The sequence below is a fragment of the Pyrgilauda ruficollis genome, unplaced genomic scaffold (assembly GCF_017590135.1).
Source record: "Pyrgilauda ruficollis isolate IOZ18807 unplaced genomic scaffold, ASM1759013v1 scaffold23, whole genome shotgun sequence".
NCBI lineage: Eukaryota > Metazoa > Chordata > Aves > Passeriformes > Passeridae > Pyrgilauda > Pyrgilauda ruficollis.
The window spans coordinates 13,050,178-13,077,491 of NW_024522539.1; the positions used below are offsets into that span (position 1 = coordinate 13,050,178).

The 27,314-nt window shown below is 40.5% G+C and overlaps 1 protein-coding gene across 2 annotated transcripts in view; it reads right to left on the reverse strand.

Annotated features, from left to right (window-relative positions):
* Positions 1 to 10,160: 10,160 nt before the first annotated feature.
* ALDH1A2 (aldehyde dehydrogenase 1 family member A2) overlaps positions 10,161 to 27,314 on the reverse strand; it is a 65,789-nt gene continuing 48,635 nt past the window's right edge. For both annotated transcript variants that reach the window (XM_041469117.1, XM_041469118.1), the window contains 6 exons: positions 20,711 to 20,813; positions 18,010 to 18,194; positions 17,118 to 17,282; positions 16,532 to 16,689; positions 15,670 to 15,744; positions 10,161 to 11,162 (listed from right to left, as the gene is read on the reverse strand). In XM_041469117.1, the coding sequence (XP_041325051.1) occupies positions 11,090 to 11,162; positions 15,670 to 15,744; positions 16,532 to 16,689; positions 17,118 to 17,282; positions 18,010 to 18,194; positions 20,711 to 20,813 (759 nt within the window). In that variant the 3' untranslated portion in view covers positions 10,161 to 11,089. The remainder of the gene's footprint in view (positions 11,163 to 15,669; positions 15,745 to 16,531; positions 16,690 to 17,117; positions 17,283 to 18,009; positions 18,195 to 20,710; positions 20,814 to 27,314) is intronic.

A 27,314-nucleotide genomic window follows, 5' to 3' on the forward strand; every position in this document is an offset into this window, starting at 1 on the left:
GGAAAATCATGTACAGGACAGCATAAATAACACAGTGTAAATGCTTAGGTGCATAAGGAACCAAAATAATGAAGTGGCAAGGGTTTAACAAAAAGCATATCAACATTAATTATCTGATCAGTTTACCAAACCATTAACATTCAGGATGGTGATTGTCAAGAACTTAGAATGAACTTCTACTAGTGTCTGTTTATGTGGTTTTTCTCTGTATATGTTTTTCTAAAAGTATAGGGGTTTTTTACTTAAAAGCATGCACTTTTTTACATTCTCAAGGCATTAATATACGTGTGTTACAATGGAGTTGTTTATTGGCACCTTGGTGTTTTCAGTCCGAGGATTTAGCAACAGTTAGTAAGAGGCTCCAATCAGGATTCCCTGAGGGTGACCCAGCACATTGCTTACCTAGTGATGTAGCTTCGCCATCAGTCATCAATAGCTGTGGGTTTAAAACATGCAGCATTGAATATGATTTGAATTAATCAGGGTAAGATTAAAATGAGATTCCCAAATTAGGAACCTGGACAAGATGAATCTTGCTGTAAATTTATGTGTCTGTGCTGGAGGTGCTGCCACCTGCTCTGTGTGCCTGATCTCCCACTGCTGTCTTAAAGGATCCAGTCAACAGGGTCACCTCAGGGTAGAGCTCTCCCCTGAAAGCCACTGCCTGTTCTGGCTGGACCTCAATTAGGAATCTCAGGTAGGGTTCCATTTCTAGACTCAGCTTTTCAAAGATTTTTAGTCAGGCTGCAATTAATTGGTGTTAAGCACAACCAGTCCTGACTAATCCCTGATTGCTTCCTTGAGTTAATGCCTCACAGATAACCAAATACCTGTATATCCTAGGTTTTTATAGGTGCTGAACACAGTCAGTTCCCAGTGAACTCATCAGGAATGAATAGTGCTTAGGTCCTCTGCAAACTCCTCTGTTGTGGGGAGCAATTGTAGGAATGGGGAGAGAAAGGGAATGCAGGGGATTGAATTGTGTGCATCCAAACAAAAAACCTGCAGCCTGAATATGTGTGTGTATAAAAACAAACAAACAAACAAATAAATCACAGTTGTATCCAAGATGGAATTTGCCACTTGGCTGTGGAGGAACAGGAATCAACACACCAGAACTGCAGGAGACTGATACAAGTGCTGAAAAGCTCATTTGTCTATGGGCAAGCCATGGTGAAAGCTGATGGTACTATTTATTAGCTGAGAGATCCTGCTCTGAGTCTAAATGTGTAGAAGTGAGTGGCTGGTGTGGCTATATGTCACGAGGAAAATCAGACCCCACTACATAAGGCCTTGAAAGATCATTAGTTCCAAAGAATTTCCAAGGACTTTCCTCAGCTCAGTTTGTCAGAAGTGTAAATTCTACTTTTACAGATCTTTAGACAAACTGAATTCCTCTGCAAGAGTCTCATAACCTCTGTGTATGTGTTTGCGTGTATTAATTTTTCCTTTGCAATAATATAAGTAACAAGCCAGTACCAAGCAGCTCACTGTTCTAGGAGCCAGGAGATCCATGCCTAGTGCTGGCCTTTGCAGCAGGTTGTCCTCTGTAATCTTGAGATAAGTTACTCCATTTTTTTCTCAATCACCTTCTTGTCTGAAAAATTATAATAATAATTATTTTCTTAATAGATTTTCATTTTACTTTTAAAACTTTCAAGTCCTGTACCAAATCGAGGATGTTTGTAGAGGACAGTGAGGCTGTGCTTTTGATCAAGTGCATACAAATAATCAAGTGATTAATTAACAACTTTTCCTTTTTTTGTGCCATGAAGGAGGATTCACAAAGATGTTGCAAAAGAAAGCAAATATTGTTGTCCCTGCAGGCCATTGCAGCTGAAATAACTTGATTTTATTAGACAGTTTCAAAATGGATGCTTACCTTGTAACTCTAACTCCCACAGTTCTTGTAACTTTGGTTTGTAGATCATCCAAAGCCTATTCGTGTTGTAAATGTATTCCATAGGAAGTGATGATATCTACAGTCTCATGAAGAGAGGAGAAGTTTCTTTCCCGGTCTGAACTTCTTGAAAATCCCTGACATAAAGAAGCAGCTGAAGCAAATGCATGGGTTTGGATTTTATATGGATTCTGGAAATTCTGAATATTGTATGAGGTTTATGTAACTAGATGTCTTATATGCAGAGGAACCTTTTAATTTAAATTTCTAAATTTAAATTTTTATTTACATTTTTATTTAAATTTCTAGAATAATATCACTTAAAGACAGTTGTAGAGGAGGAGCTGTGCAGGAGATGTGATCAGGTTCATGACTGGGAGTGGGGCATGAGGCTGTACAAGGTGTGCTAAGGACTGTGGGGAAAAGAGGAAGTGAAAACCCATTTAAGCCTCCCACTCCCCATTCCCATCTGTAAATTTTGTCCTGGTTTATCAATTTTTCTCTCTGCTCAGCAGCATCTACATTTGCTCAGATTCTCCAACCTCAGATGCCTGTGGTTGCAATGGTTTGCAACTCAAGCTGAAGTAATCATGCATGTCTTCCAGATCTTTAATAGCATTCAAAGCCGGGAAAGATTTAAAAACCTAGAATGTTTACTTTTATTTTAAAGGTTATAAAACATGTTTAAACAATGAGTTCTGAACATACACTATGTTGCTGCTGCTTAGTTGCCAGTAAAAGTAGATTGCAAAGTTATTTGCTGATAACTGTATTATTATTTGCTTGATAACTATAATTGAGGAAAAGGTGTGTTGGAATGGAGAGGATGGTTAAGATAGGCTTCTGCAGATGTGACTGATGACTTAGCAAACACTGGCTGCTGTGCCTAAGCCAGAAAACTCAGAGATGTTTGCTGCCTTGGTTCTGCAGTCTGAATCACCCAGGAACACAGTCTAATGAGAAGCTACTGCCTGGTCTTCCCAAGTGTTTAATTGCACACCTGGAAAACACCAGCAGAGACTACATGCACATTCAGGGCTTTGCCTCAGCCCAAACCTTTAGAGAGGCACCATTTACTCCAAGAGGAATTAAGAAGGGAGAAAGAAGTCCAACAGGAAGAATAATAAGGAAGAAAAGTATCTTGTCCTGAAACTTTGCATGAAACAAAGACAAATTGGAAGAAGCCCACCAGTTTGATGTCCTTTCTCAGGCAGAATCTGCTGGTGGCTCAACTCAGCTCTCTGTGCAACATGGTTCTTGCTGCTGAACACAACTTCCACAAATAATGCAAGAAATTTACCTTTGTTCTTCTGTGCTTTGTCAGCAAAACAACTGAGAACAGCATTTCCAGTGGCTTTGGTTTGGTGACTGTATTACTACCCCAAAGAGACAAATAGTAAAACTGAGGAAAGCGTGGGATTTTTTCCACTCAATTTTTCATTCTAAAATTGTTCATTCTATCAGTAAAATTCTAAAATCATAATGAAATCTCTTGGCCAGCCCATAATCCTAGAGTATTTAGAAACTTTCAACAAAATACCCTCACCCAGAGAGATTCTGCAGTCTGTAGTATGAATTTTTCCTGAAAAGGAATGGGGCCCCACTCTTTTCATGTTGGAAACTGCATGCTGCAAGGTTAGCTGGTAATTAGTCTTCCCAGAGAGGACATTGTAAAAACAAATCATCAAGTCATTTGTTGCTGCTCTACCTAAGAACACAGTTAAAAGAGCCTCTTTGCCAAAACCCTGAGAAAGAGCTGGGGATGGTCTATGTGTTTTTACAGTAGAAAGCAATGAGCAGTCCTGTCTTTCAGCAGGCCATTGCACCAGCCATTCTATAATACACATTCAGTTCACTACAGGGAAGAAAACAGGCTTGGAATTTTCATAGGAAAGACCTCCAAGGTGATTTTGAAAACTGAAAAATTTTCTCCAGTGATTTTTGTCTTAGTTGTTTTTATGTCTCTATAATGGAATATGAAATTAACTTCAAACATTTGTCTCAGAGACTTGACTATGAAGTTGCTACAAATGCAGGAGATATGTGCATCTTTCTGTGTCTTTTTGAAAACACTGGGCAGCTGGAGCCTGCTATCATTTTCCCACTAGAGTGAGCTGAAATAGTTCATCAGAAAGGTTAATAATAGGGAATCTAATGGGACTTGTGGAGTGTCAGATGTTCCCTAAGGAAACTCCTGTAAGAGTCTATTTTACCAGTGGTATTTCCTGGGCATTTTCCCCCAGAAAAGTGTTTGTCCTTGGCAGGCAAATGCTGCAAGGGGAAGACTGCTGGAGAGGCTGGGCTGCAGCAAAGGCAGAGTAGGAGTTGCTCTGGGTTTTGCTGCAGTCTCCTTATGGGAGTAGGTGGTTCTGTGTATATTGGTCTGTTCAGAGACCTGGCCAATTTAGCTGTTCCCAGGAGCAGTGTAGCAATGGCTTCTTGTGGTTTAAGGTGTGCAGTGTGCACTGTGGAGAAACATGGGAGAGATTTTCAAGGAAGAATCTTGCTTCCAGTTTAGTTTCATGCCAGGATAGCAGGGGAAGGGGCGTTTGCTCCCAGCAGCCTCCTCCCTCACAACAGATGTGGCACCCCTGTGGTAAGGCAGCCCTGGGGCAATGCAGCATCCTGGTGTGGGAGCTTTCCTGGTTCTGCTCAGGAGCTCCAGGCTACCCAGGAACAGCAGACTGGTAACTCTGTCAATGCCCATTTCTTTGGCAACAATATGTTTTTCTCCTTGATTTCACAGCCAGGTTGTATTCAAAATAGAGTATGTATGCATGTGATGCTGAAGGAATAAGGCTGGTGAGTATTTGATGACTTTTCTGCACTCCTTGGAATACTTGATTTGAATAGAGTCTGTCTGCTTAGTCCCCATAGCTGTACAGCCTGGGACAAGGCATCTCACCAGCCAGCTCTGAGCAAGAGCCACAATATTCTCTGGTGAATGAACAAGCTGTGAGTTCTAACCCAGTGTGTCAGATGCCACTAGGCATCCCCTAGTGGGGAGTGCTTTAGCCAAAATCCCTTATCTGCAGTCTCTTGGTGGGATCAAAGAGCACCTTTTGATTCAGCATCCTTCCCAGAAATCTGAGTGTTTGTGATGTTCAAAATCAAAAATTAAAAGAAGGCCTTGCTTGGCAGGCACTGACTGTGCTTTGAGATTAGATGTCAAGTGCCAAATACTGTGGGAGAGGTTTTGGACAAACAGAAAGCAGAAAACAGCAGAAACCTCTCAGGAGATCTTGCTCTGTGTCCCATCTTGTGGTATGGTGAGAGTACAGAGAGAGAAAAGTGGTGGACCATGAGCTGGAGCCCTTTTGCAAGGGCAAGCAGTAGAAACACATATTCTTTATGTTTGGTAGCAGGAGTGAGGTGCACACAAAAATCTTACTAATTATGCTGCTCTAGGAGATGGAAACTCAACCAGACATACACAGAGCAGGGAAAACCCCCAGAACTGAGATTATATGAGCACCAGCCTCACCAGTGGGACCATAAGGGAGAAGGAGAGGGGCTAAGCAAGGTCACAAAAATGATCAAATTCTGTGAGAGCGTACATACACAAGAGTATGAAGACTTTGACAAAAGCTAGTGGTGGATCATTGAGAGGCCAAGGCAGTTAAGTTCCTGCTTTGTTACATAGATAAATTGCCAAAGGAAACATTATCCAAACAGTTCTACTTCAAAGGCAAAATGACAAGCTTTGGGGAACTTGCGGTACTTTCAATCTGGCCAATAACCAAGTGTAAAGTGTAAAATATACATGTTTAGGAAGTAGGACACATGCCGTTCAAGACAGGCCTTTCCCATGCTCTCAGACCAGTGCAGCTTCATTTGATGTGCAAATGCATGATGTGTGATCTGTCCTGGCAATGTGCTGCCTGCCAGCAGCACAAACATTTCACAAGCACCCTTTTGGGTTACTCCAGCCTGCTGTGTGCACAGCCTCCTTGGCAACCTCTGCAGCTGGAGCTTTTCTTACAGTCTGTTGCTGTGGTGGTTGCACAATGCAGGTTTATGTAGTGTGTCTCATCAAGAGACTCTAGGCAGTTAAAAACACCTTGAAAACATCGTGGAATTGCAGGATTTGATGTTAGATACTAGGATTAAATGACAATACAAGGAATGGTTACAGTAATGCATTGGGGAACATATCAGTAATGTAGACTCAGTTGGTCCTTAAGGCAGATTGTCCCAGCAGATGTCCCAGCCTTCCTGGATACTGGTGACTTCAGGGTATTACAGATGATGGCAAAGGCCCTCCACTATGTGTTCATAAATTTCACATGAAATCAGGTGAAAAAAGTGTTCCCTGGAGTGCTTCCTGGCACTGCAGGCACAGCCAGAAATACATGTACTATGCACAGTACAAGCCAGCCTCCGTTATTTGATGAAACTCATCCTAATAACCCATGGAAAGTAACAGTGCAAATGCTCACCATAAAGAAGCAGTGGATTGTAGGTGTGGTCTCTCTTCAGTACGGGCTTGAGTGGATTTAAATGTATGATATCAGAAAAAAATAGTTGTGGTCTTTATGATGCAACTGAGCTCTAGAATACCTGTGCTAGTGGGATGAGGCTGGCTTTTAGTGAGGGTTCAGGATGTAAACTCAGCTGGCAGAACTGATCAGAACCAACCATTCTTAGGAACCAGGGGCATGCAGATGGTGCTTTTCCTCCCTCTCTAACAGTAAGCTAAGGGACTTAGGTTGGGATATTATGGAGAGCTGTGGTGACTTACCCCAGTTGTACCAAGAGGCAAATTAGCCTTGTGCCTCCCCTCACAGTGTTGGGACAGATTCCCAGTGCTGTGTGCACGTGCAGCCTCTGGGCCTAAGGCATAGATAAGCAGGCACTTGGTGCTGAGCACTACCCAGTGCAACAGCTGTGGCTACAAAGAAAACTTAACCTGCTCTCCACCACTGAAATGCCTGAACTTGTGCTGCAGCCAGCTGTAATCATCTGTTTCTTGTGTTAACCTTGAATTCCAGCATGTCAGTTCCGGTCCTCTGAGAAAAATTAGGGAAGTGCTTATTGAAACCAGCATCCTAGCACTCCACACTGTGCTGGGTGGAAGAGAGAAGTGGGACCCCAAGCCTCAAGAGCCTTAGTAGTAGCATATTCTAGCCACACTTTAGTCATGTGAGATTATACCACTCTTCTCACTTTAGACTAATATATCCTTATAAATGGCCCAACTTCATGCTTAAGTCCCACAGTTGCTTCAGGAGTTCCTGAGCTTTCTGGCTGAGCCACACACAGTTCCCTGATACCTGTGCACTGTCAGTGGACACAGAAGATACAGTGAAGATACAGAAAGAATTATAGACTGTGTGTTTAATGAGGACAAGGGAGGAAGATGGGTTTTATGCAGCTGTAGTCTAATGTGCTGAGAGAAATCTGTTTGAATGGGTTGGGAATGCTGATGGCATCTAATAGCCACGAAGGCTTTTCCTGCTTCCTGATAGATATAGCACTGTGAATATCAGTCATTGTGGTATGAAGTTGTTACGAGAAAAATAACTTCCTGTGTTGATGGACTTAGCATGCAGTAAATGGAGATGTACGGATGCAAATGTAAGGTGGTAAATGTAGCTCTCCAGAGCTCTATGTGTAACCATGCAGAGTCATAAGTAAAAAGTACAGAGCATTGCTTGTCTTTGACTTCCTCTCTAGCTCAGCTGGTGCCCTGAATTCAGTGTTATTATGGTTCTTTTTTTCCAGGACAGAACTGAGAAATAACAGGGTGCTGTGACACACAGTGCCACTGCATATGCAAGGCAAGATTTTTCATCCTGGCCTCTGTGGGGGAAAGAGCAAGAGCATTCTCTGTAACAGGGCACAAATAAATGTGTGAATGCTATCCAAGTAGTATCAATATCCACTGCTTTGTCTGAAGGCCACAGAACTGAAACTTTTTTGCCTTTCTTCACATCCTTTTCTAGAAGAAATGCGCAATGAGTTCCAAACTCTCTCTTTACTATGCCTGTACACTTTTATTGCTACATTCACTTTCACTGGCTGGAACTTTGCTCATTTCACCAGAAGACACTCCTTGTTTTCAGTGGGTTCCAGAACAACCTTCCTTCCTTTGTTTTGCTTTCAGAAAAGGTCTCTATTGCTTGTGCCTGTGTGACTGCCTGGAGTGCTGAGACAGGTGGCAAGTGGGTCAGACAGATGGGGAGTATGGAAAGTGCTAATTGTCCACCCAAAGTCCCACAACAGAGCTGTCCATGCCACTTGTTAAATAGAAATGATACTCTGCTTAATATATACCTGATATTCCAGACTTTCAGGAACAGTGCTCCTTCCTAAGAATGCAATTTCCTTCCTATTATTGAGTTTTATTCTATTTAATCCCATCTATTCTAGTCAAGTTACTTCATTGTGATTGCCTCTCAAGTGTTGATTAAACCAATGGTATTATTCTGAGGTGTGACCATTGCTTGCCATACAATGAAGTAGCTTGGCACTATTAACTGAGTAGTTACTTTACCTAAATACCATTTCAAAAAGGAATACAGTTCCTGGCAATGAAAATAACCTGAAATAAAGTCAATGCTTGAGGGAGAGTTATATAGTACCTGGCTATGTGAACTCAGACTGCCCTTGTCCCGTTTTAGCATTATGAAATCCAAGTTAAGTAGACTATCTCTCCATAAAAGCTCTGACTGATAATTTAATAATCTCTGTGAAACATCTACTAGAGAAAGAAAAGGCATAATGATTTTTTAAAACATTATCCAAAAATCAAGCTGTGATGCAGCAGTTTGCAAGGGTGCCCCACTGGTTTTGATGACTTCAGACCTGCCCCAATAGCTAAACTTTATGACCATAAGGGTGAGGATGAACTTTGACTATGACCTAGATCTGCAATTCACAAGTGTTTTCATACAGCTGCAATAATATTCCAGAAAATGTAATTGGCCTTTTACTTCATTCACTTTTGCAAATGAAAATAAAGCTACTGTGAGAGCAGATCTTTTGCTAAGAAAATATTTTTTTTAATATTTTTATAGCTCTGTCAACAATAAAGGAGTCTCACAGTCTAAAGTCTTTCTCTAAACCTTTTTAATGGAAAAAACTTCATAGAAAATATCCTTTTACTTTTTTAATAACATATAACTATATACATGATTAAAAACTGTAACAAAAAGCTGCAGGGACTGGAAGAATGTTTTGTTGGATCCATGCAGATGGTACATCTAAAAAAGGATTTCACAAATCCATGTACATCAAATGGAGCTGCAGTGACAGGGTTGAAAAAAATGGCAACTCTATATTATTTACCTGAATGTATTGGGAATAAAGCACAGACATACAAAATACATGAAAAGAATACAAAAGAGTACATGGTGTAAATGCTGTAAGCACAGGAAGTTTCTTTTTTAAGCAAATAGGAGAAAAGAAGTAAAATCTCCTTTTTCACATTTTATATTGCAGTTTAAAAGGTTACTAATCTCTTACTTGCTGAATTTTGTTTTTTCTTCACTCTGACATACTCTACAGTAGAAGTATATGGCATTGGTATTTAACAACTCAGGAATACTTTGATTTATCTCCATATCTGTGAATGTACTGTCAGTTCTCAATAATGACATATAGACATATTGCTTAAAAACACACACAGTTTGACATGAGTTACAAAATGTTGAGGGCCACCACATTACAAAGTGCTGGAGACTCTTGTCCTGATCCAGCAGTGTGTTGAAGGACACATACAACTTCAAATCTAAGAGGAACTCCTCAGAGACTAAAGGAAGTTAAGAACATGCAGAAGTTAGTTTCTGATCAGGGCTGGAGTTTGAACAGTTCATAGCACAGACTCTGCAGCTAGGAAAACTTACACCTGAGGCTGTAATTCTGTCCTTACACCTCAGATTGTGTAGCTACACTGTGTGGATTATTTATTGTACTTCTAAAATAGATTTTATTAATTCTAAGTTAAAACATAAATGAAACCTCTTTAAAAGAATGTGGGGAATTGATGAGCTCTTCAGCTGAAAAAAGAAAGAGATAGTGTTTAGTTTGTCAGTGATAGATTTGAAGAGACTTTTGTAGGCAGCAGGTAATAATGTGACAGGCTGTAAACACCTCAATTCTGTAAGAACTTGCTTATATTTTTGTCCTGGGTCAAAAAAACCCAAATAATTGAAAGTTCAGTACCAGCCAGTAACATCATCTGTGGTGCACAAGCATGGTGAGGATGGCAAGACATCATTTAGTAAAAGCTGTAACAAGTACTTAATGATTCCCAATGTAATCACAGGCAATTTAATAGCAGACAAATAAATGGAGCCTGTTTAAAAAAGAAAAAAAGGTGAAAGCAACAACAGTAACAACAACAACAAAACTAGACAAGCAGTGAAAGCTAAAATATTCTGTGAAGCCTTGGAATCTGTTCCTGTTCTCGTTAACACCCACCCACCCTGTCTGGCCTTGCTCTTTTGGCAGGCAGGTAAATCCCTTCAAGTTCCTGTGAGTGAAGGAGGACTTTTTGCTTATAGCAAGACATAAAGTAATTACGAAAATAAGCTTTGAAATCCAAATTGCTGTGAGCCATGAAAGCCAAATTTCACTGATAAGTATTTGGCTTTCATTGGCCACGCAGCAGATTGATTCCCTCCCCAGTCTGACCTCTTTCTGTGGGCGTGCTAATTGGAAAGTTGCCACTATGCCAGGTTTGAGGCCATTACCATTCAGAGTCTTTTATTTTTTAAGAACATCAATGACACTTGTTTGCGTTGTTCATTGCTAGTGTTCTGGGTAAAATCTGGGTTGTAGAGCCCTGGTTGAAACTACAATGTCAGTACAAGGCAGGTCTGTTTGAGAAGGCAACCTGAAAGCAGTAAGACTTATTTTGTTTATTTAAGGAAGAGATAAATGTGTGTGTGCATGCATTTGCATTTAACAGTTTTATAGCTGGAACCATTATTAAATGATGCCCAGTAGCAATTTTATCTCGTTAAGATTTGTTTTATAAAGATGTAACGATTCTCAGGAGAGTTTTATGAAAACATGCAAAGTTGGTTTGCATTACGTACTCAGTTATGTGCCCAGTATATATGTTGCAACTTAATTTCTTAAATATATATTGTGTAACACTTTTTATTCCTGAGTGCTGGTCTCCATAAGGAATAGAGAAGGTGGCATCATGTGCTCTTCTGCACAACACGGTCCTCTGTAATTTTAGGAGTTCTTCTGAGGGATCTTTATTGTCACAGTTTTAACTTCAGAATATTCTCTCAATCCACATTCACCCCTAAAGAACAAAATGCAGCATCAGTTTATACCAGGTATTGTTTATCAAGAAAAAATCTGCAAAGTGATTTCTTGATAAAGTTAAGATACAACTCAGAACTGCAGTTCAGTTTAGGTCAGATCAATGGATGGCTTCAGAATCTGATAAGGAGATACAGAATATTAAACCCAGAAATACTCACTGTCTGTTGATGGAGCTGTTGGGAATAATTTGATGTCCTTTGTCCTTCCTAGACCTTGAAAAAGTCCAAATACTAAGACCTACCCCACTGGCCAGTGAAATTACTGTTTATATTGCATTCAAGAAAGGGAAGGTCTGCACTGAGCATAATGAAGAATTAACTACTCAGATGAACTTGACTCCTAACCCGCTGATCTTTTCTCCCTAGCAACACATCCAGCAGTAGAAATCATCTTTGCACATAATGTGGAAGAGGGTTCAGCTTGCTCAGATTCCCTTCTACAATTCTCTGTGGAATTCCTCGTTTTGTCCTGGCACAGGACCTTACATAAGAACCTCCATACTGCTGGAGACCAGGCACCTCCTAGGTCCCAGTCATCTGACACATGGCTCTGAGGGAGGCACATTCTGCTTTGGATAGATTCTGCTTAAAAAGTGGGTGCTTCTGAATGCTGTTAACATTCTGCTTCAGTCAGCTGCAGCCTAGCTCATCTCTTTGGCCTCTGTGCTGAGGTTTAGAGTGGGTGTTGCCTGGCTTTGTGGGACTTGCACTTGTCTTCTCTGAAGTACAGGTATTTCTATTTTCCTGTGCCTATTTTGAGTAATGGAGAAGTCTCTTTATGTCATTAGTGAAGTTTGTCTTTCCAGATGCTGTGTGTGTAAAGCAAACACTGTCCCCACCTCAAAACAGGTACAGTCCCAATCTAGAAGTAGAATAATACCTCTTCCATATTAAGTCAATGAGGATTTTCTTTTTCAGGAGCTCTTACAGACATTTGTTTCTTGGTTGAATTTTTATTCTCACCCCTAAGACACACACAGTATTGCTCTATTACTTATATTAAAATGTAGAACATGTTAGCATGGATATGATGTTAGCATGTTTACTATTTGACACTCCCTCCCCTCTGGATTCTCCTGTGAAGTACTTAATGTCAATTGAACCATAAAGAATATTTCAGAGGAATTCCTTGGAACCTCCTTCTAACAAGTGTTTCAGAATGGAGTGAGTGGCCACTATTTAAGGCAATTAAATCCCTCTGCAGGCCCCCAGTGCTGTGCAACCCATTTTGTATTTACTCCTACACTGCAGATTTTAATGAAAATATAACATTGGGGTGAAACTCCTGTATCCTTCCTTGGAAAGTTAATTCATTTGAGCAGAAATATCAGTATTTACCAGCCCATGTCACTTCATCTGCAGTTTTGAAAGCTGATGTGCCTGTTGGCTTGGGAAGCCTTATACGTGATATAGTGGTCAGTGTTTAAGGGATACAGCAGACTGATGATTCGGTAGGAAGTCTTAAGATTTACCAGACTCTAAGTACCTGCAAGCAAATATTAGTGAAGATTTTTTACATGTGAAAGGTTCCCATTGAGCTGAACCACGCCAGTCCCACCTTTCAGTAGAAAGTGGTGGATTTGTCTCCAAAGAATGACCAAAAACTTCAGCTGTTTATCAGCATTCCCTTAGGGCTCAGTGGAAGCTGTCACCAGGAGCTGCCTGGAGCCCAATAAGTAATGCTAGTGAGTGTCTGTGTGGAAGATTCTGGATTCAGCAGGGCTGCTGTGTAGCTCCAGACACCCATTGGACACATTTTTGCAAGCCAACAGATAACCCAGCTGACAGCAGCAAGTGACTTTATGTACATTCCAAATGCTACTTATCTCTCATCTTGTTCTGCCACACAAAATTAGAGACAATTATTGTCTGTTTCGTCAGCTCATGGCTTCAGGACTTTACATGGGTTTTTTTTCTGGTCAGTTTGGAAAAGGAGAATTGTGATGAATTCTAAGGCAAATATTTTTCAAAAGTTGAAAAGCTACACTTGCTCAATAGGAAGATGGGTTATGCCAGACATTCAGAGCAGAAGAGTCGGTGTGTGTTTAGCTAAAGGGCTCGATTGTCCCCACAGCCTAATACAGAGAGCAAAACCATCCTGTTCCATGGCCACTCTGGGTCTTCTGGGATAGCACTTTGGTATCAGAGTGAGAACAAAGGTTGGGTCTGTGAAGAGGAAGGAGCCATGGGTCAGATTTGCATGGTACTGTCCCTTGATTGTGTAGGTGTGAGGGAGGGGGAACAAAATGCTTTTTAAGAATAAATATTAAATATACTCTTCCCTCCCTCAGTCCAGGAGAAAAAAAGATAAGGGAATTAGAACTCCAAGCTGTTCCTCTGCTTGCACTTGTTTTTCAGAATGCAGGTGTGCAGTGCTGTATCTCAGAGCTATCCATACAATAACAATTCCTATGACATTAAAGGAGAGTTCTGAAATAGAATGGCACTTCCTTCCCTTGAAGACATTTGGACAGAGGCCAGAATTTTGGGAAGCTCTAATATAAAATGGCCACATGTGGCTATCTGGGGTGAAACACCCAATTTTTAGTTACAGGAGTTAAATTTTACGTCTCCCAGGTAAGAAGCTTTAAAGAAACATGAATGAAAAAACCCCATGGCTTCTAGACCTCTTCAAGGATACGAGAATATTGAAAGTAGTGTTAATGCAATCAGAAATCACCTGTATTGTGCACTCTACCAGGATGCACATACCCTGCTGCCTTCTGTGGGAGTGTAAAATGAGCATAACAGTTCTCAACTTTGTGTTGATTTTTGCCCATGTGTGATGATAACCTGTGAATTTAAATGCAGGACCAGAACAAGTCCCAGATAATGCAGTGCTGGCACAGGCAGCACAGTGGCCCAGTTATGATCTGGCTGTAACATAGTGTCACCTTAGCAATGACACACTTATGTATAGACACTTTTTTTTTTTTTTCTGTAATTGCCCAACTCAACATTATTTATGCTGTAAAATGTATGCCTTAAAAACAAGAATGTAGGAAACTGGCATTTTAATAAAAAGTATGCAGGTATTAATGCAGGGTGGAGGAGGTGAATTAGAAGGTGATATCTGATCAAAGAGGTTCTGAAAGGAGTAGAATAATTACTCATAGGTAGGCTTTCAGGCATCTTTGTGAGATGGAGATTATTGCCATTCCAAACATTTATTGTTTATGATGAATACTTTCAAAGCTGTAGTGGGAATCAAGTGTGCAATTACCACAGATTTTTCCATGAGAGCTGGGGTGCTGCCTGGGTTTCCCCCCTTTCAAGAGCTCTGCAACATTGATAAGTGAATATTTTGCTTGCAGTTGAACCTCCCTGGAGTGAGTGGGGTCACCCCTGGGTGTCAAGTTACTCATGTGCTCTATCAAGCTTAGTAGTTTTAGAATATTTTCACAATGATAAGAGTTAGATGACCTGACATATTTATGCCAGTGTGAGATCACCTCATAACTCATGAATGTGAATAGTATGAATGTGTTATTCAAAGTACTCCCTAACGAGGGAAAATACTTCAGACTACATAAAGCTTATTTTATAGATCAAGTTGTATACTTCAACATATTTAAAGTTTTAAAGAGTTTGACCTTACTTTAGTTTTACTGCTGAGTTTGCCATTAGCCATAAGCTATTTTGAAAACTTAGGTGAGATATATCTGGTACACATACCTCCTGCACAGAAATTAATTGAATCCTTGGTATGTAACCAATCTGGGGGTGATGCAATTGCTAAACTTCCTTGTGATTGTAATGAGAAACTGGTAAGACTTTAAATTAGGTACACGGGACAATATTTGAGTGTGGAGCTCCATTTCAAAATATTTGGCACTTATTGCTAAATGGAATGACAGAAAGCTTTATAATGGCAAGTGGATTTTTTTCAGATATGTAAACACATTTGTTTACTTCTCTTTGCCTGATTTCATTTTTTAAAAATCTGCAAGCTGATAACTTTTTTATAAAATTCAAATGCACCTATATTAATAAATATAGTGAAAACTGAAGAAAGGAAAGGAAAAACTACCAAGGGAGGCACAATACATGGCAAAAAACTCTGAAACAATACACCAAATCAAAAAGCACTCAGCAGCACGAAAGAGAGAGTCTTTCTGAACAGTGATGCTTGATATGGGTAAAAAAACCTTCAAGAAATCACAGGTTACAAGTCCAGAAATATACTCAGAAATTTTCAGTTCCTTTCAGGATAAGAAGAGAATTCCAATAAGTTAGTTTGCAATGTTAATTAAAAAAAAAAAAAAAAAAAAAAAAACCAACAAAAAAAAAAAAAAACCCAAAAAAGTCTTACAATGCAAATCAATTGCATTTAGAACTGATAATCATGATTAAAGGTCACCTTATATTATGCCCCAATTCTCAGGTTGGAATACTTCTGGATCTTAATTTTCATGGAAGCATTCACTAATGTTTATTAAGTTGTAGAGTTGAAAACAATTTAGAAAACAACAGTGCAATACTTACATCTCTCTCCCATTGCCAGACATTTTGAATCCTCCAAAAGGACTTTGGGCATTTAAGGCATTGTAGCAATTTATCCTGCAACAGGAAGAGGCATTAAGTCCAGCTGCACTGCCAGAAAGACCTTTGGATAACTCAGACAGAGGCTGAAACTTGTGGAGCTAAGGACACTCTCTACCTCTTAGTAATAACAAACTTGTTTCATGTTGAAAAGAAATGAGGGACTTATGCTACAAAAACAACAGTCTGCTTCTCACTCCTAAGGAGAATTGGATTTGACCTGTGAAGGCAGGAGGAGAGCACCATACCCTTGGACACATCTTCAGGAATGAACTGTTAATCTGCTGCCAAACCTCAGTGCCAGTTTATAACAAAGAGCTGTTAGATTTGAGTTTGCCCTTTTCCTCCCTGATTTCTTGCAGATCTTTATTCAGGTTTCACATACTAAATTGCAAGCTACTAAACTCCAGAGTTGGCATTCCCCATTCCTAAAGACTGGAGAGGAGGTGTCCCCTCAGTTCCTTAATGTTGTAGAAAGTAGGTAATCCCTTGTGCCTTTAGTAAACCCTCCCAGGTTTCCTGTGCTGCCCAGAAAGGATCATTTACCCTGGCTGTTCTCAGTAAGGCTGCTCAGCAGGGGCTGCCGTGTTCCTGGGAAGCAAGGTGCTTTCCAGCTCCAGCAGCATTCCCCAGCACTGAACAGCCACAGAACCTCCCCACTGCTGTCCATGGCTTGGCCAGTGATCCACCACTAGGATGGGCTGCATGAGTATTCTTAACAAAGGGTCCAAAACTGCAGTGAAATGATGATAGTGAGTCAAACTCTTTTATCTTCAAGAGCGGGAGTGGGGTAACTTCTGCTTACCAGACTGTCCCAGCCTGCATTGCTGAAGAGACTGTCAGGGCCTTGTTTATGTCATTTGTAAAGACAGCAGCTACCAGCCCAAAATCAGAATTGTTGGCTCTCTCTATAACTTCATCCATGGTTTTAAATCTCAGTATTTCTTGAACAGGCCCAAAAATCTGCAACAAAGATTAATAATTAATAAACTACCCCCCTCAGAGGCATTTTATTCTTGTTTTATTCTGCTTCCTTAATTATCTTCTCTGTCCTATTATACTCTTTAAAATTTCCCACAGCAAAATTTACTGATAAATAGTGATAATATCTGTCTGTAAAACTGCATGAATTTTCCAAAGCAGCTGCCTCAGGGGAACTTGTCCATTCTACCCGTATCTCCTCTTTGACATCTGAGACCTTACAGTCAGTGACAAAAATTGAGCTTCCTTACCCGCTGATGTCACTTGCTGTGTGCATAAGGAGTTCTGAAACGATTTTTTTTAATATGGTCATAATTTTCACTCTCAAGTTTTTGTCTTAGGAATTAAACAAAAGGAAAAAAGCAATATTTAGGACATTTTAAAAAGATCTTGCCCACACATGTGAATACCTCCTCCTTGGCAATCCGCATGTCATCTGTTACATTGGAAAACACTGTAGGTTCAATGAAGAATCCCTTTCTTCCCAGCCCCTTTCCCCCACATTCAAGTTTTGCTCCTTCAGTGATGCCACTTTGAATCAGTTCCAAGATCTTGTTGTATTGTTTTTTATCAATCTGAAAGAGAGAAAAAGCTGTTTGATGTGCAGACCATGTACTTGACAACCAAGTCCAAATAGGTGTTTTTAGACAAGTCAGGCTCCAGTGAATTGGTTCCTGCTTCCATTCACCGCTCTTTGAGCTGCAGATGACAGAGATGTACAAGCAGGTGCTGACTGTGACCTCAGGCTCAGACTTCTTAAGATGTGTCACTTTATGTTTGTGGCTTAACCCATGCTCTTGCTAAACAATCTAGTTTACAAGCACAAAAAAACCAAATCATTAGGTTTTGCCCCAGATTAACTTCCTGAAAATGTTATAAACCCAGCTGGTTATTAGTGCAGGAACATTTTCTAAAGACTTATTTCTGATTATGCTCATCTTCTGCTTAGAATTTCCAAGTACAGATATCCAAGTACAGTTATGGTTGTAGATAGTTCTTGACAGAGACTTTTAAGAGCTTCTCACTTTACAGCTGTATTTTGGGGGCTAAAGATCCAAATCCTGCTCTTAAAACTGGGAGGCAAACATTGCTATTTAAACTGGGATTTTTTTTTTAAATTTATTTAACAAGAAACACCTCAGAGGTGCACAGCCTATTTACTCCTTTAGAATTTTAATATTGAAATCATGTATCATGTCAGCTACCCTGGACCTTGAGTGAGTGTTCACTGGCTGACCTCTGCCTTAGTGGAGTTTAAGTACTTCCAGGCATGTCCTGGGCTGTAGAGCCCTAATCCTTTACCTGTGGACCTTGTTCTGTAGTTGGGTCAAAAGGACTGCCCACAACTCTCCTCTTTGCACGTTCTACACTTCTTCTGACAAACTCTTCATAGATCGATTCTTCCACGTAAATCCGTGAGCCTGCAGTGCAGCATTGACCTTGATTGAAGAAGACTCCTTGGTGAGCTTGTTCCACAGCATAGTCCACTGAAAAACAAGACAGCACATGTTGCACTGGAACACTGTGGGCAAATCTGCCTTTGCACCAGTGCTGTGTGTATTTATTACACAGTGCCACATTCCTGAAACTTCAGTAGTAGTATTTGGTTAAATAAAACTAAATCAAGATATCCTGTAGTGGTGTCAGGTGAGAAATGAGGATGACTCCCACTGGAAAAGCTAAGACAGTGCCTTAGCAGTCAATAGGAGTAAGGTATGCAAGAACAACTTCACCAATGACTTATATCCAGCAACATGTCATTTACCAAGTAAAACCTCAGAGGTAACCTCAGAAGGGAACCTCAGAAGCAGGATGTGCCCATCATAAATACATCTGACTGGGTCACTATAGGAGAAGAAAATTTGTCTGTGATCCTAAGTTGGCAATGGGTTATTAATACTTCATGTGGGAGAATTACAGCAAAACAAATACATGGGTAAATTTGACTTTGATAATGGCAAGACCTGTCCTTTGATAATGGCAAGACCCATCCTTCCCAAAAAGCCAGATTCTTTTTCTGTAACATAGAAATTTCCTTTTGGCCCACGCAGGTGACTGGGTAAGGCCTTAAAATTATAGGTCTGTTATAGAACAATCAACCCTTGATTTCTACTCTAACTTCCTTGGAGGTACAGCTAACACATTCTGTCCTAGCAGGAGAGAGGATCTGGTCATATTCAGACATTCAAGGCCACATTCTTACTTTGGGTGTAATAACTGACTAGACAAGAAGAATGAATTAATCCCTGAACAGTGATGCCCTACAGCACTGTAATACCTCTGTTACCAGTTGTAGCACTTTGGAACATTGCTTAAAGTATAATCTTTTATGGACTAAACAAAGCAACAGTGCTTTACTTTCAGCACACTCTAGACAACTCTGTCTAACAGAAAAGTCTTTTTATGCCCTCAGTGTGGTCTTAAGAAAAATTATATGGGGTGTTCCCTGGACCACATTTAAATTTTCCCTGGCAGCTCCATGGAGATTGAAAGCACTAGTGGATAGCTGTGATTAACTAATGTTTCTTCTCTATTGTTAGCAGTTTTTCACCATGAGGGGCTCTAACAATTCTCCGTTTTTTTGGTGCACTAAACCTTCAAGAGCTTTATCATGCTTTCTGCTAACTTTTGGCACACAGTGTTCCTCAAGCAGAACAAACAATTCCTTTGGAATGGTGAGCCAGTTGCTGTTTTTAAATAATCAGAGCTTTGAAGTTTAAATCTTAGGCCAAGTACTGGAGGTTTTAATTGTGGGAAGACCAGACAGCAGCTGTCCTTCCCCCATGGAAGGTCATAACACAGACCTGCCCTGGCACATGTCACTCTACTAGAAATGTTTAGGTGTTCAAGTGTGAGCTAGCAGGTGAGGGATATTTGAGGTGTGGTGATACCTGGTGGGAGGTGGAGATGAGTAACTGGGGTAGAAGGCTGGAATATCTGTGTCTGGCTCCAGCTGACAAGAGCTTTTTTAGCTTACCAGGATGACTGGCTGAAATTTCAATCCTTGACATGGTAAAAGAATTTCTTTGTAGAAAAACTGCTGGAAGTTGTCAAGCTTTCCCTAGTTTTTCAGCTATTGATACGTTTTGAAAATGGATACAGGATTGTAACCATCTCTTGTAATTGTTGCAATTCAAAATCATTCTATTCACTTCCCCCTTTTAAATGAGAAGACCAAATCCTTATGTCTATTTACTGGGGTTGCAATGTTCTCAGAAAGGGCATTGAGTATAGTGTGCCTGCACCCAGCCTGAAACAAGAGCTCAGAGCAAGGTGTGAACCATCTCATTCATCTTAGCGGGTGTTAACTTCAAAACCTCCTGCTGACAATTTAGATTTCAACATTGTAACTATTTCATTGCTGATCATTTAAGCAGAAACTTCCAGTTTGTGTTTATATCCTAAGCTAAACAGCTGTCCTGTACCTTCTCAGGTGCCAGAAATCTCAGCTGCACAACATCATACATCTGCCAAAATGTTCAGCTCCCTGCAGACAGTGGCAGTGAGGATATTTCAATACACAATTCTTTAGTTATGAAAATTTTAAAAATGGAATCATCTCCCTTTACAGCTACTTAACAAAGGAATACTGCACTGACTAAGTTAACAAGTCACGTGTACATAAAAGTTGTCCCTTTTTATAATTGCTTTGAACTAAAAAAATCACAGAATTTCCAGATTTAAAGCACTAAATCACCTTGCTGCAGAGCATAAGATGGCAAATGTGTGCGGGACTAACTGTGAAAAACACCATGTCTATATGCTTGGTTATAAACTTTTTTCTGCTCTCTGGTTGACCATGAATGTGTGGGTTTAAAAGTTGTATTTTATGAAAGATAGCACATCTTTGATCACTTCTGTAGGATTGAAAAGTGCCATTAGATACAGCTGTATTGCTTCACTTCACCTTATATGAAAGATGTGCCCTAAAAATAGTTTTAAAAAAATGAAAAAGACATCATGCAATCATGTTTTTAGCAAAAATATGGAAGTGCTGACTTACAATCAGCATCTGCGAAAATAATGTTTGGGCTTTTCCCACCCAGCTCCAGTGTAACTCTCTTCAAATTACTCCTTCCAGCTGCTTCTTGGATCAGCTTCCCAACCTGAAAGGAAATGGAGACACATTTTACAGGGAATGTAGTCATACAGTTCATTTTAACAGCCAGGGCTGGCTATCAGTAGAGCAGAGCTTTAAATAATCCAGCAGGTTCTTCGTTCCAAACATATTCTCATCAGTAGTGGACGCTTTTTTTTTTTTTTTTTTTTTTTTTTTTTTTTTTCCTAGAAATTGAGAGGGGATAAGGCACAGCACTAAGTCTGTATACCATTCACCCCTATGCAGCTATGCTAAAATGGCTTGGGGCTTTCTTTTAGGGCATTTAGGAGGGCTGAATTAGAAATTTGAAATGGATGTGACTTCAATTACTTCCATCCAAACCACTGACATGTTCACAAGGCTTAATACATCAAATTCTGATGAAATCATCTTCCTCCTCTGCAGGATTAACAGCACAGAGCCGAATACCAAGAAGTTACAAAAGCACCATCCCAGACCTGACCCACAGCTGCACCACAGATAATCTTAATAAGGGTTGAGGAGGTCAAAATCACCTCCAAAATGTCTTTGTAGATTGTGTGGTCAGCTGGAGCAGCCACAAATTGCAGATCTCACCAATGAACATGAGCGTAGATTAAATGAAGTAGCAATCTGACAGCTACAGATCTGATGTGCTTCCACATCAGTACAGTTGGAGGGGTAGCTGTGCTCCCTGGAAATTCTCCTCTCCCTGGATCAACAAATCCAAAATAGATCAGCTTTTGTATGGTTGTGGTATAACTGTGACTATTTTGCAGCAAAGGAAGTAATCACAGGTAGATTTAGACTCTTACATGGTAAAACACAGGACTAAAAGTACCTATTGAATATTGAGGAGCCTAAGAACTTTGGTAAGTGCTTTATTTTAACTGGGACATGTTTTAATGTCACATAGAAAGTTAGAGGTGAAGTGAGATGCGAGCGAGTCCAGAGCTGGGCTTTTTTTCTCCATGTAGTACTCTGGTCTCTCTGTTTTCTATTTCTAAGGTTATGTGAGTGAGATTCCCTGCAGCAAGGGGTTAATGGATGAGAAGCTGAAACTCTTAGAGAATTGAAGGCAGTCTGCTAGAGAAAGTTATGTCAGCACTGGAGTAATCAGAAAGCAAATGAAACAGAAACCAGGGCCCCCAAAGGAAAAAAAAAAAAACAAAAAAAAAAAACAAAAAAACCAAAGGAAAAACCAGAAAAGATAATGAAGGAATTGTGAACCACTTCATGTACCTTTGTGATTAACTGTTTATCTGGTGATACCACAGTTGAGTGTGACTGAGGTTTTTTCCTTTAAAAAAAAAAAAAAAAGAAAAAGCTTTTTTTCTATACCCCTATATTGATGGAATGGAGTGTTGACATTATCATGAAATTCCTTGCATATCCCCTTAATTGGAGCTGATTTTATTGCTATGTTTGACTGACAGCCAGAAGTGAACCTGAAAAAAAAGAATCCTTTTTGCCTTCCACCCCCACCACATACATCGAGCACGTCATCTGGAAATTCCAGCCTCTCAAACTGTGCTGAAAATGTACACTGGAAACCAGAGTTCTGTGTTTATAGCCCGTGCCAGCCAATGCCATTCACACTCTCACTGCCTTGAACTTCCCTCTCTCAAAGAACAACAACCAGGTATTTCCCCTCAAAAATTCACAAAGAGCAGGACAGGCCAAGAAAACCAGAGCAATGTGTCCAGCCCTCATCTCTCTGCTTTACTTACATGCAAGTAAAGACTTTGAAAGGATTCCATGCAAACAAGTAATTGACAAGTATGCAAGTATAGTATATGGTAAATATTCAAGTCCAAAGGGCTTTGAGACAGTGGTGTTATTTTGGAAGAGTGTAATCTGAGGTATTTTTAATACGGAGAAGTTGTCAAGTTTCCCAGTAAAAACTTAATAGAAGGCTTCACTGTGTCTTTCCTGTTAGAGATCAGTGTAGACATCAGGATGGTGGGGCTCACGCTGCTCAGCATTTTTGTTCACTGTGCTCCCGTTGTGCCCTGTGCACTTACAAGTTGAGAAAAGTCTCAGGGAAGGCACCAGCACCGTGGTTATTTAGTGACAAAGGCGGCCTTTTGTGACTGGCCCTCTCTTTATGGAGGAAGACAGCCTGAAAGGGATAAGTGATAGTGTTGCAATCTGCCTGGGCTTTCAGGACACGCTTCCCGCGGAGTCTCAGCTCGATCCCCGAGCTCCCAATAGGCAGCACAGCCCGGAGAGGGAACGCTGGAAGAGAGGACTCCCCCACAGATAATGGAGCTGTGTGATTATTCAGCAGGAATGTTGGCAGAGAAAGCCCTGACTCCCCAGCCTTGTTTTGAATAGGCTTCAAGATTGATATCATGAGTATCCCCGGATAGCTTGTGAAGTACCATAACCTTGTAAGCTGCATGGAGGGTGAGGCAGATGTAATTTGGTCCATCTCAAAGAAAACAATTTGTTATGCAGACCAACAAAAACAAAGATTAGAAAAATAGTTTGGGGCACTCCTGTGCAACAAAGCTATTTGAAGGATAGTCCTGGAAGGGTCTGTTTCTGGACTGTCTATGGTGTGACAGTGGGCAGTGAGAATGTATCATGATCTAAGACATTTTATTGTTTATTTATGCCTTCTCTGTATGGCAGTTTAATGTCTCCTTCAAGAGGAGGCTTAAGCAGTCACATTTTAAATACTTTGTGCAGAAATTTAAAAATGTTTGCTGCCTTTCATGTTCACTTAATTTTCTGTTTTCAGACAGCAAACTGTATTTCTAAAGGGTACAGTGGGTTTGCCTGTTACTGTTGGAGCACTCAAAGTCTCATGAGTCAAAAGCAAACCTCCAAGGTTTGTGCTATTCTGTCATTCAGAATATCTGGGTTCTCCTTTGAACCTTCCTTTGCTCACAGATAAACAGTGAATCATCAGGAACACCTGAATATAGGGAGCTGCAGTCTAGCTGAACAGCAGGTCATTTTCTTAACACAGCCACAGACAAGACAGTGAAGGGAAGAACTGCACAGAGAGAGGTATGGATTGAAATATTCCATGAACAGTGCAAAATATGACAGTGGAGATACACATCATAGTTAGTTAGGCATTTTAAATAATATCCTTTCTTGGGATATTGAGAGAATATCGGTAGGACAGTAAGTGGTTTAAGTTACAACAGATTAATTAAGTTTTGTGGAGATGACGTGGCCAGACAGAAATTTTCAATGTTTTCTGGAAGTACAGTTTTCTCTCTCCAGCTATTGAGACACTGGATGTCGTTGTTTTGGCAAAACCCTCAAACCATGCTGCTGCTCACTCAGTTTGCCTTATTTTTTATTAATTCCAGATTATATGCAAAATCTTTCTGGCAAGCATTTTAGAACCTCCTGGCATGTTCAGGGTGTGTCTCCTGCAATGACAAGCGAATTTGGAATACTGGCACAAAGAAGAGCAGGTTTATTTGACTGTGCAATGCCCTGTGTGAGGAGCAGCCCTGAAAAGAGCATACTGAATAGTGCAGCACAAGTGAAAAGGCAATCCTAAACACAAATTCCTGGAGAGAATCCTAAACTACAAATGGCTCATTTGTTCCATAGGTTAAATCCTGGCCCCATGGAAGTCTGTGGCTAAACTCCTGTTGATAGGACTGACACACCATCCTATTTGTACTGGGTTTAAGAAGGTGATTCCTTTTCACATGCATCTTTTGTAGGCAAAAAGGCACAACTGTTGCCCAGGAACAGCTTCCCAAATGCTACCAAAAACATGAAGGAAGGAGAAGGGAAACAACTTCTCATTCAGGAGGCACGAGCTGTCCAAGATAGGATCCAAAAGATTCCACAGGAGCAGGAATGAATGCTAATGTAGCCTCCCTAAATCCTTACACAGGGCATGTGTGTAGAACCATAACTCACAGACTTCTCAGAACAGGTCAGATCACCTTTAGGATTCTTTTTGCTGCAGTAGAAAATGCCAGGTTGCAATTCTTCTTGAAGCCTAAAAGCAGCAAGAGAATGTGTGATCCAGAAGAACTCACACAAGCCATTGCCTGTGCAGTAGGAAGACATTCTATGAAGCCTAAAAGCAGCACGAGAATGTGTGATCCAGAACTCACACAAGCCATTGCCTGTGCAGTAGGAAGACATTCTGTCTACATCATGCATTGGGACATTCATCTCACTTTGGAAATGAAAGGAGAATCCTGCTGAGTAAATTAGAATCAGTGGTAATACAGCTGTTAGCTACAAACATTTGTTTGGCATGAATCAATCTCAACTCTCCCGTAGTTTGCTTTGATGGTCTCTCTAGTATCTTGTTGACTAATGATGAGATCATGGTTTGTTAATCTAAGTGCATAAAGAAAACATTCTGCCAAGCAAAATGCAGACTCTTTTGCTGGGGTTTATTGCAGTTGTTTATAGACCTTTTGTTTACACAGGCATCCAAACCAATTTGTTGGATATTTATTTGGGTTACTCTACAGAGCTGCCTGAACACAGACCTGAATCCTATCTTAAATCTGTCTGCATTTTAATGGGTCGTAGTTTGAACAAAGTGGAAACCAGCCACTTAGGATACATTTCTTGTTGGCCAGAACTTCAAATGTTTTCTGTGCTATCTATAATTCTCATCTTGAGAGCATTTAACAACTGGAGGGAGTTGTAGCCAGTCTGATTTGGAGGTTACACATTTGGTTTTAAACAGAAGTTATTAGAACTCATTAAACTTTTGCAACAATCAAAATACAATTTTTATCCCAGGCAGGGCTTTAAATCTGCATTCTAAAATATTTATAACTTCTTACTCTCCATAATCATCTCCAATTTTAAACCCAGAACATACTGCCCTCAACTTCTCCCTGTGTACCAGGAACTTCTGGTTACACCATCCCCACACGAATTCCAGTTCAGGTGGAGCACACAGGTAGTGACTTGGGCAGACAGCTCACAGCAGGAAAATGGCTGTATTTGCAAACCCTTAGCTGAGCTCACAGATCTGAATGGAAATAAAGGCAAATTAAGAGCAAACCAGCTTCTGATGGCTGCTTTTCTCTGATATTTGAAGGCCTTTCACATCTTTGGCATAGCAAGCATTCTTTCAAAGAATAAAAAAGTAATCTGAAGAAACTCTTTGCATTTCTGGTATGTGTAAAAATTGTCCCCTCATCAGCATTTGTCTTGGAAGTACATAAAACCCACTGTTATTTCACTGGGCAAGAGACTTGTAGAACATTGTTAGTTCTAATTAAATCATTGCTAATATGTTTTTTTAAGAAACTCAGGCACGAATGTGTGGAACAGTGAGGAAGCTGAGGCAGAGAGGGGCAGTGCAAAAGGTAAAGGCATGTACAGTAAACAACGGGGACGGTGGGACACAGCTGAGCTTTACCCTTCCCATGCTCCCAGTGAGTGGGAGCTCCATCCTGCAGCTCGGGAGCAGAAGGAGCAAGGAGGAATTCAGTAAGATGTAATGCGATATCTACATTGGTTATGGACTTTCAAGGAAAGGTAGGAAAAGGATAGGAGCAACTGTTAACATGGTCATATTGGCTGGAAGAAAGTTTGGTTATGGCAGTTTAAATTTCATCTGATTGTGGAAGATGAGGAAAAAATGTGTCACTGAAGCCTGAGAGGAGATTGCTGTAATTAAGGAGGATTGTGGATTAGCCCTGGTTCACTAAAACCAACACAGTAAAAATAAACATTTTGGTTTAAATGCCTGTACCAAACAGGCTGCTGAAGAGTGAACTGAAGCAAGCAGAGAAGCCAAGAAAGCTACTGGAATCTGAGGAGGCACAGTATTTTAGGTGGGCTTCCATACTCAGTATGATTTTATTTCTTTCAGTGTGACAGTTGTCAGAGTGAAATCCATAGCCTGCCAGGTGTTTGCAGAACCCTTCCCCTTCCAAGTAAGCCGTGGAGGGAAGAGCTTTGAGGAGCTAGGGGATTGGGAGAGGAAGATGATCCATGCGAGAGTGTCTCATAAGGAGCAGATAGGCTGAGGGATGAAAGAGTTGGCAGACTGTTCTTTTAATGTGTGCAAGCTAACCCATAAAAGGAGGGGCAGCAGGAAGGATGGAGAGAAGTGAAATCAAACAGCAGTGGCACCAGAGAAAAAGAGCTCTTTCTGCTTTTTCATGCATTATTTTGTGGGGTGGGGTGGGGGGAAGTAAATAGCAGTATTTTTTTAAAAATTCAGAGCACCTGAGAATCTAAAATCCAGAGAAGAGAGTGCACACTGGATAGCTCTGAACTAGAAATCAGAAGCAGAAGTTGAAAGTTATTTCTGTGTTGTCATTGCGTGGGCATGGGATTGAAGCCTGCCAGTCATCAGGAGTGTCAAGAGGTACTGGACTAATGCACGGGTGACAAGGCCATTGGCACAAAGAATACAAGTGTCCCCATGCACCTCTGGGCTCTGGAAGTGTGTAAGTCATTGATTGTCAGAAGCTGTGAGGCTGCAGCAAGGAAAGGATCACTCTACACATGGATCACTCCTTCTGTGAGCATCTGGAACTGGTCCTGTTGCAAGATAAGGTGTGAGGCT